This window comes from Tauraco erythrolophus, chromosome 17, assembly GCF_009769465.1.
Source record: "Tauraco erythrolophus isolate bTauEry1 chromosome 17, bTauEry1.pri, whole genome shotgun sequence".
Classification (NCBI taxonomy): domain Eukaryota; kingdom Metazoa; phylum Chordata; class Aves; order Musophagiformes; family Musophagidae; genus Tauraco; species Tauraco erythrolophus.
This window is the reverse complement of record NC_141481.1, coordinates 11,383,850-11,393,385: the sequence shown is the minus strand read 5'-3', so window position 1 is coordinate 11,393,385 and position 9,536 is coordinate 11,383,850. Positions and strand designations below refer to the sequence as shown.

The window sequence follows — 9,536 nt, the reverse complement described above, 5'->3', positions numbered from 1 at the left end:
CCGAGCCCAGCACCATCGCTCTGGCCCTGGCTGGAGCGGGGCAGGATGGGACTCGTGGGGACGCTGGCAGCACAGACCGAGGCAGCACCAGCGCTGATATGGCAGAAGTGAGCGCAGAGATGATCTTATTCCCTTTTTGCAATCAAGGAGAGCAAAATAAACTACTTAAGGAGATGCTTGGGGCCGGGAAGGGAGAATGGCAGTTTCCAAGCCCAGTAAACCTGGAGGGAGGTGGGGGGGTGGGGAGGAGGATAGAGACAGACCCCTCTACGAAGCTATAGGCAGGCTGCCCCATCACTTTTCCAGTTCTTACAGAGATTTATGGAGACCCACCTCCCACATAACACACCGACTCTACGGCAGGAGGGAAGGGCAAGCCGGTCCGAAAATCCTTTTACAGAGAGGAGAAACGAAACCCGAAAGAAAAAAAAGAAAGGACGAAGGAAGGGAAAGAAAAGTTGGCAACGGGAGGTACGCTAAAGTGCATTAATATTCCCAGAGGGTGGAGGCGTCAATGGCGTCGGCGGATGCCTTGAGGACCCCGGCATGGTCACCCTTCAGGTATTTGCCATTGATTTTGATAGCCACTTTGTTATAGTCGCAGAACTCAAAAAAGAAGTCCACGGGGGTGTCGCTGCTGCTGGTGACGGACGACTCACTCCCCACCATCCAGTATTTCCCAGTGGAATCTGCGGGCAGAGGGAGAGGGGACGAGGTGGCCCCGTGAGCCACCGCGGGGACCCCAGTGGCCATCATTGCCCCCAGCTTGTAGCCATCCCCAGGGACTCACCTTTGATGTTGTAGGCTCCGTCATTGAACTCCAGCTGGAAGACGTCGTAGGAGGAGCGGTTGGAGTCCAGGGTGCCGGTCACCTTCCGGCACCCGATGAAGCCGTGCTCGCCACGGAGGACGATGATGGGCCTGTTGATCAGCTTCATCACAAAATGCTCTGTCTCACCTGTGCCAGAGGGGAGAGGGGCCGTGAGAGCAGCCCGGGAGGGCTCAGAGAGCAGACCCCACACCTGGCAGGCAGCAGCGAGGAGGGTGGGCTGTGCACCCCCCCATTTCTCACCCACCCCACCTGTCTCGTCCCATCTCCTGAAATGGTCAGTAAGAAAACCTATTGCTTCCAACCCTGAGCATCACTTGGAAGAGGCGCCTGGTTTGGCGGGGTGGACTTTGCCCGTCCCTTGGTGTCCCAGCGCAGGGGTCCCTAAGGGGATCCCTTACCCGCCGTCTCCATGGAGGCCGCCAGCTGCCCGTTCTTCTTCGCCGTCACGTACTTGCCGTTGGCAGCTTTCAGGGTGATGCGCTTGTCGCACCACTCGATGTCGAAATAGCAGCTGGCGTTCCTGGGGGGGCAGAGAGGGTGGTCAGGGCGATGTGACGGACCACGACCCCGCAAGTGGCCAGGGCTGGATCGGGGGGCCCCAATGCCACCTGTTTTTTCGGGACGAGCCACACCGTGGTGGCCATCCCAGTGGGAAGCCCTAGCCCCGCAGGCAGGAGGTGGGCAGGCAGCCAAGTGCACTTTTGGGTTTTCCACCCGGCGCTCAGCTCGCGCAGGGCTGAACTGCAGGGGAAAGCATTTCGACAGCCCCAGCCAGCCAGGGAGGATTACGTGGCCCGAGGGACTTCCCGTGGGTGGCAAGTCCCGACCCAGCTCTGGCTCTCCAGGGAATTCACTGCCTTCACTGGGAAGTGTTTTGGGGTGAGCTCCTAGGCTGGAAAATCCCCTTTGGATTCCCCTGGGAGACACAGAGGGGTCCTTGAAGCCCAGGAACGTCCCCAGAGCTACTGGGAACAGGGGACTCACTTTGTAGAGGCGGTGGACTGGATGCCCCCGTTGGAGGTGAGGGTCCAGTACTTCCCCGTGTAGGTCCTGAAGGCGCATTTCTTGGTGTCCTTGTTGATCTCCAGCTGGTAGGTCTCCTGGTCGCCCTCCTCGTCTTGGTTGGCCGAGAGGTCCATCCCTGCGGGGCAGAGGCAGATGGAGGTGGGGATCACTGGGGGGACCCCAACCCACCTCCAGCAGGTCCTGCTTCCCTGGCTGAGCTTTGGTGACCCCCAAATCCCTCGCACATAGCCTCCTTCCAGCATTTTGGGTTCAAAGCCCGGTTTTCATTTGGCTACTCAAGTATTTAAGGCCATGAGGGTTAGAGTGAGCTGAGGCAGCCACGAGCTTCAGCTCGGGACTCTCCAGCTCCATCACACTTAAGCACCAAGCAAAGACCAACTTTCCATATTTCACATGGAAAAGGGCTGTAGTTTTTTTCCCCAGAGGCAACAGCCAGATTATTCAATCCATTAGCAGAGGCCACCACACCACCCATGAATCCCCCCAACTCATGCCGCGTTTAAGGACCATGGCACTGTTTTTCATCTGAAAATTGTCACAGCCCGTCGGGGTGATGAGGTTTGCAGGGAGAGAAGGCTCGGGAAAGACCTGGGGCAGCCAAGCCTCTCCCTGGCTCCCAAAAAAACATCGGCACCAGCCTGTCACCCAGCTCTGCCAGCCGGGGTGACCCATCCCTGCACCAAAGGGAGCAGAGACAGCATTTGCCCCAGCAGCCTTGGAGGTGGATGCAGCGGTCCTGGGGCCACCGTCCACTGTCCCGGGGCCACCACCAGCCCCCCCAGCCCACACGCACACCACCCGCAGGCGCTGAGCCCAAGCAAACCTGCTTAGTCAGGGCTAATGGGGCCAAATCCTCTCCAGAGCTCTCCAGCTCGGTGGACTTCTGCCTACAAATATTTTCGGGATGCGAGTCACAAGCCGTAGCCCGGAGCCAAAGCAAAGCAGCCGAGCTGCCGTGCGTGGTTTCGGGGAGGGAGCCGGGGTGCGGCGCTCAGCCCCGCTCCTCCCTGCCGACGTACAGCTGGGACAGGCAGCAATGGGCTCCAGCACGACCAGTAAACCACGGGTCCATAACCAGTGGCAGCAGTCTGGGAACTGCTGGTGATATGGACCATGGTCCAGAGGCACCAGGCGAGTCTTCCAGCAAACAGCACCCACATCCCTGCCCTGCTGCCTGGGTGCTACAAGCTCGAGTCTGACCGTACTCCTGATCCTGGAAAGGATGCAAAGTGTGCATGCAACCCTTCTGTCCAAATCTGCCTTTTCCTGGAGCCAAGAACCCGTTCGTGGGGCCATGTACCTCCGCGGTTCATCGCCTCCCAGTTTCTTGGCCGCTGGGATTTTGAGTGCTGAAACAGATGGTCACTGGGAGGGCTTCAGGGACTGCAGCCTTGGTGGCCCTTCTGCACTGGAAAGCCACCAGGAGGTCCCACCAGCTGCACCCAGCAAGTGCTGACCCACCTGGGGAGGAACCATCTACCTCCCCACACAAGCTATGGACCTCAGAAATGGAGAGGTCTTCCTGCAGCTCCTGCGGACACAACTACCTGGCAGGTTCCTATTGCCCTGTCTGCATCCTCCAAACAGGCGTCACCATCCCGTGGCCCCTGGGGAGCAGCCGCTGCTTTGCCTATCAGTCTCCCACTTTTCCCGAAGGGATCAGGCTTTGAAGGCTTCACTTTGTTGGCTGTAATCTTATCTCCCACACCCAAACAATCCTTGGCTGCCACACCACCGCCTGTTCACAGCATCCCCTCTCCCTCCACGCATCCTGCATCCCCCAGCACCTTCTGCAGCTCCTGATGGACACGCCGCCACCCCGGTGCTTCGCTCCCCAGGGTATTTGGGGCAGCACGGAGGGCAGAGGGGTGCTGCATGGCCACCAACTCCAGCCCCGCTGGCCAAATCCTCGGCTCACGTGGTTGCCCCAATCTCGCCACCTCCCAGGGCTGCTGGGGGCTGAGCCAGGCATTGGTGGAAACATTTGGTTTTGATTTTGCATCCCTTGCTGGGAAAGCAGCGCCGCGGCGGGCGGCTCCAGCCCCTCTCAAGAGGGGGAAGAGGGGCTCCGCAGGGGCTCAGGGAGAGGGACCGGGCTGCGGGAGGGAACGCTGGGGGACGCAGCCCACCTCCCACGGCTGCCGGCACCCCCAGACCTGCGAGAGCTGCCGCTGCAGTTTGCGTGGGGAGGAAGCAAGCGGTGGGGTTTCCTCCTCACCGGGCTTTTAGGTGAAGAGCTCCCGGACCTGCAGCAGATGGATGGGGACAGCCTGGGGGATGTTTTGTGCCGCCAAGCAGGATCCAACGGGATGGAGACAGAACAGCGAGTGCCAGGAGCCTCCGGACACTGCCCTGGCTCCCCCAGAGACCCTCACCCTCACCCCTCGCCCACAGTCCCGCCGTTGTGCGGAGGTTTGGCTTTCCACCCCGCAGGGCCAGCGGCGGCAGGAGGGTCTCCCACTGCCCCCTCCCCGAAAGCGCCGCTGGGTTGGGTTTCACCGACTCAGCAGAAAGGAATGCAATTATGGCTGGGGCAGAAGGAGGCTTCAAAGGGCTGGAACTGAGCCGGAGCAGGAGGTTTGGGGGGGTCGGAGTTGGCGGGATGGGAGAAACGCTGGAGGAAGCGTGGGATGAGAGGTGGTAGGACCACGGCAGGTCCAAGAGAGATGTCCCCTGTCCCAGCGGAGGAGAACAGAGGTTGTCCCTCCAGCCACCCCCCCGCCACCACCCCCGCTTTTTGCAGCTCAGGGCTGTGGCAGGGAGCTGGCGTCTCCCGCAGCGCCCAGCCGAGCCGCTGCCACCGCGCTTTAATTACCGCTCTTGGTAAATTTGCAGTCTGGAGCAGGCATGATTCTGCCTGACCTTGACGAAGCTGCTAATTACAGCTGGAGGTGGGGGGAGGAGGGGGGCGAGCACACCGCGGCAGGGCGGTGCTTCAGGAGGGGCGAGAGCGGAGGTACGCCTGTGCCCCCCAAAATTCCCCGCGTGGGATGGCCGCCGGCTCGTCTGCAACTGGGGTTTGCTACGGGGGTCTCAGGGACCCCGAGGCTGGAGGTAGGAGCTGGGGGGGGCTGAGGCACGTGTCCCCCCAGGGCTTCCTAACACCAGGCAGGATTTCGGGGCCTCGTGCCCCAGCAGCCGGGGTGGCTGTGCCCAGCTCTGCCCACGCAGGTTGGGTCCAGTCTCCCCGCAGGGCTCTGGCACCCTCCGCCCCACGCCGCCGCCGTGCACGTGCCCCACGCCTCATCTTGTGCCCTCCCTGCCCTTCGGACGGGCTTATGTTGCACCCGTACGAAAATCCATCATGTTTTTGGCTAAAAGCAACAGCCCGGGGCGCCCAGGGACTGTGCAGCTCCTCTGCAAAGGGGGTCATGGGCCAGAGTGAAACACGGATGTCCGGGAAAACCCACCCCTCCTTCCCTACGGATTTCCTGTGTCTTCATGGTATTGCCAAGTGCCAACATCCCACTTGGCATCGCCAGATGAAAACCCACGGCTGGGCGCACGTACCCCCTGCTCCACAGCTGCATCTCACTGTGGCACCGAGACAAACTGGGGGGATATTGGCCACGGTTGCAGCCCACACCAACCCACCCTGTGCCAGGGTGGCTCCTGGCCTCAGAGCAGAGCTCCCCACCACCCACTCAGCGCGCCCGGGAGCGCTCCCATCACTGCGCCATTCGCTCGCCCCTCCTCCCCGGACCCCTCTTCCCGAAATGCCTCGCTCCCGAGTCGGCCCATCCTCTCCCCCCCATGAGGGTGGGGAGGCAGGCGGCACACCTCCACCGGGTGGGGGGCTGGCAGGGGCCCAGCAGAGCGGGGAGGACGCCAGCGCTCTGCCCCCAGGGACCCTCGCGCCCACAAAGGGCCCTTTGTTGCTGCAGCCGGGGCTAGAAAGGAGCCATTGAGGCGGGGAGGAGGCTGCTTTCTGCTGGCAGCACCCCGCCTCGGCTCTGTTCGAATGGGCAATGGGGAGATGGGGGGTCTCATGGAGCCTGGGGCTCCCCAGGGGCCCCATCCTTCTGCAGCTGGAGGCAGGGGAGAGGTGCCAGGGTCACCTTCAGCCCCAGCACTGGTGCAGAAGCAGGGCTGGCACCCACCTCATCCCCACTCCGGGATGGCGGGCGCCATGGTCCCCAGTGCCCTGCATGCAGGGGATGGTGATGCCGTCTATCCCGGGGACAGGGAGGAGGGCTCCAAGCCAGGAGCTGACTCAGCACTCGTGGGACAGCGCTGTCCTGAGGCTGGACCAGCTCCAGCTCCCAGCCAGGGGAGCCACAAAAGCTCCATGGCCCCATCACCGCTCTTCCCATGGGGCAGGGCCAGAGGGGGGCACAGCCACCGCCATCCCCGCTCTCTCCCCAGCTCCACGCAGACACCAGCCGCCTTTTCCCACGAGCCTGCGCCGAGCCGCAGCCGCTCCCTGCCCACATCCCTTATCCGCCATCCTGGCGGCCTCCAGCACATCTGCCAGCAGCGCGGCGCTTATCGCTCGGCGGGGGGAAAGGGCTGTCTGCAGCCGCTTCCTCCGACGGCTGGTTTTCGCCTGCCTTCTCGGCAACCTTGGGACAAGGCGCTTTCCCGACCGGAGAAGGGAGGGCGAGCACTGGAGCGTGGCAGCTCCCAGCTTCTCTCTGCTGCCCGGCAGGATAAACCGGGTGAGAATGGCTTCGGTGGCCAAAACGGACTGGAGCGAGGGTGGGCAGCCCCAGCACACCCCTCCCCGACGTGTTTTCCTTGGCAAGGGGCCGGGCACAGCCCAGAGCCCCCTGTTGCTGGGGAGATTTGTGCCCCCCTCCCTTTTCCCATCCTCCCCATCCATCCCGAATCACACAAAGACAGTGGGTCCGCCAGCAGCGCTCCCACCCATGCCATGGGGTCCCCCACGGTGGGATGGGACAGTGGTGGGGGACCCCAGCCTGCACATCCGCCCCCACACACACATCTGGTTTTCCCATCTCTGGTGACAAAGGGCTGCAGCAGCCCTTCCCCCACAGCGCTGCAGCAGCCTCTCGCCATCCTCCCGCCCTCACCATCCTCCTCCTCCTCCCAAACCCCTGCGCCTGGACAAATAGTCCCCCCTGCCCATCTTTTGCAGGTTTGGTTTTTTTTTTTATAAGGAGCTGCTTCCCAGGGCAGGATTGGCTCTCAGAAAGGAGAAAGGCAGTGAGCTCCCTGCAAGGAGCTGCCCAGGCACAGCCAGGAGTTAAGCTGCAACCTTGAAATATTAAATATGCACACCAAAAAAAAATTCCCCGCTGCTCGTTCCTCCAGGCTTTGCTGCGGCGAGACATGCTCGCACCCATCCTGCGCCCGGCGTGCGCCGGCCTGACTTGGCACGCCAGCGACGTGCCCCAGGGCTCCCGCGCTGGCCCGGCCGTGGCAGGCAGCCGTGCACCCCCAGCATCGCCCTACCCACGGAGCAGGGACACCCCGTCCCCAGTCAGAACCCCTCGCGCCGTGGGGCGGAACGCGTGCCGGGTGCTCGAAGGCGGGCGGGCGGCCATGTGCCCCGGGGAGCTGCGCCGTGCGGCCGCGACGCTCGAGGCGGGCGGCGCGGTGGCGTCTCCGGCGAACGGAGGGGACAGGGATGGGCACGGAGGGACGGCTGCCTTTGTGCGGAGGATGTAGGTCACGGCTCGACGTGGGCATTTCGGCGAAGCCATTTTTGTAATGTGGCTGAGACCGGGGCTGGTGGCATCCACCCGCCCACCGGGGAGCGCAGCCCCATGGGGGGAACTGCAGCCCTATGGGGGGAGCACAGCCCCCCAGAACCCCGCTCTGCTGGGCGTGTGGCTCAGCGAAGCTCGGAGAAGGAGGGGAAGGGGGAGTTTGGCGAAGGCTTTGTTGGGTGAACAATGAGCTGGGCAGGTAGGACGGCGGCCATGCCTCCTTCAGGCAAGAGAAGACTCCATCCACTCCCCTCCCCGTCCAGCGCAGCACCCCAAGGCAGGCCCCTCACCATCCCTCCCCCACCCAGGGCACCCTGCGGAGGCGATGCTGCAGGGATGGGGGTGCTGGAGGGAGGATGGGGGCCCCCAGGCAGGCGATGTTGGAGGGATGCGGGAGGGGGAAGGGAGAGGGATGTGGGAGGGGTGCGGGGGGGCTGATGATGGAGGGATTGGGGGAGGGACCGCGGGTAGCCATGCTGGAGGGGTGCAGGGGGGTGCCCTGGGGAGATGGTTACTTCAGGGGAGGGGTGCAGGGATGTGTGTGTGAGAATGGGTTCAAGCGTGGGGGGAGAGACCCTAAAGAGGTGATGGCAGAGGGATGCAGGGTGGACACCCCGGGGGGCTGCTGCTGCAGGGAGGCAGGAGATGCTGCAGGGACGAGGGGGGTTTGTCCCAGGGGGGCAGTGCTGCAGGGGTGACGATTCTGGAGGGATGCAGAGGATGCGGAGCAGGCGATGCGGGAGGGATGCAGGGGGGCACCCCGGGGCAGGCAATGCCCGAGGGATGAGGATGCCGAAGGGGTGCAGGGGCGCACTCCGGGGCGACGACACCCCAGGGATTTAGGGGTGGCCGAGATATGTGTGTGTCCCCCATCCCCTCGTACCTTGCCGGGTGGAGACATTCCTGTCGTTGCCGGCTCGGAGCACGACCTGCGGGCAACTCTGCTCGAGGGCGAAGAGCTCGTCCTTGCCCACCTTGGCGCTCTTGCCCGCCTTGAGGGTGCCGCTGGGGCCCGACGGGGCCAGGTAGCGCCCGTCCCCGTCGCGAAAGGCCACCTTCCCGCAGCGGAACTCGAGGGTGAAGGCGGTGCCGGGCTCGGCGGCGGGGACCAGGCGGCCGTCGGAGCGGAGCAGGCGGTGGTCGCAGCTCTGCAGGCTGTAGCGCTGCTCGACGAAGAGGAGGGTGATGAGGGCGTCCACGCCCCACGGCACGTCGCGGTCCACGGCCAGCTCGTCGCGGCGAGGTCCCAGGTGGGCGTAGCGCTTGCGGGCCAGGCTGTAGAGGTTGGCCTGGGGGTGCATGGCCAGGTGGACGCTCCATTTCTCGGTAGCCGAGACGGCGGGGGCGAAGCAGGAGAGGCGGTCCTCGGTGCCGCCGAAGAAGCGGCGGTGGGGCTCGGACTGCAGCGACCAGCGCCCGTCGCCGTGAGCCACCACCAAGAAGCGACAGTCGGGACCCGGCTCTTCGCTGTCGCAGCTCACCCGGCCGTCCTTGTCGGCTGCCAGGTACCGGCCCAGGTGGCTTTTGAGCAGCACGGCGCTGGAGTCCTCCCCGTCCTGCTCCAGCGTCCAGATCTGCTTCTTCTTCATGCTGGCGGCCGAGGCGTTCACCTTGAACCCGAAAGCCTCCGCCGTCAGGTACTTGTTGCTGCAGTTGATGAGCCCGAACTGGATCTGCACCGGCTCCGCCGTCCCGTTCGCCGTCATCCTGCCGCTGCTGCCGCCGCCGCCACCGACCGCCGCTGCCGCCCCGCCCGCCCCGACGCCGTTTTTATACCGCCGCTGCCGCGGCACCGCCTCCCCCCACCCACCCCCCCCAACAATTCGCCCGTCGAGGCCGCCCCCCTCCGCGACCCCCGCCCGCCCCCTTCCCGCCGCCCCTCCGGCCGCTCCGGCCTCCGCCGCTGCAGCCCCGCCGCCCCCCCGCATGGCCGCAGAGCCCCGCGCCGCGGCAGGACCCCTCCCGGTGCAGCGAGACCCCCCCTGGCATTGCGGGACCGCCCCCCT

At 64.4% G+C, this 9,536-nt stretch overlaps 1 protein-coding gene across 1 annotated transcript; it reads right to left on the bottom strand.

The window, feature by feature from the left end:
• Positions 1-299: 299 nt before the first annotated feature.
• On the bottom strand, positions 300-9,236 carry FSCN1 (fascin actin-bundling protein 1). The gene is made up of 5 exons (XM_086622320.1): positions 8,414-9,236; positions 1,817-1,973; positions 1,231-1,352; positions 791-958; positions 300-689 (listed from the first exon to the last, which is right to left on the bottom strand). Exons 1-5 carry the CDS (start codon positions 9,234-9,236, stop codon positions 487-489), a joined length of 1,473 nt encoding a protein of 490 aa, XP_086478446.1. The 3' UTR covers positions 300-486.
• Positions 9,237-9,536: the final 300 nt, after the last annotated feature.

What these genes read in the sequence shown, in the direction of transcription:
- FSCN1 (XM_086622320.1), bottom strand. Translation starts at nt 9,236, where the DNA reads ATGACGGCGAACGGGACGGCGGAGCCGGTGCAGATCCAGTTCGGGCTC. An exon ending in GAATGTCTCCACCCGGCAAG is followed by an intron (nt 1,974 to 8,413) that starts GTACGAGGGGAT and finishes TCTGCCCCGCAG; the next exon opens with GGATGGACCTCTCGGCCAAC. An exon ending in CGGAGCCTACAACATCAAAG is followed by an intron (nt 690 to 790) that starts GTGAGTCCCTGG and finishes CTCTGCCCGCAG; the next exon opens with ATTCCACTGGGAAATACTGG.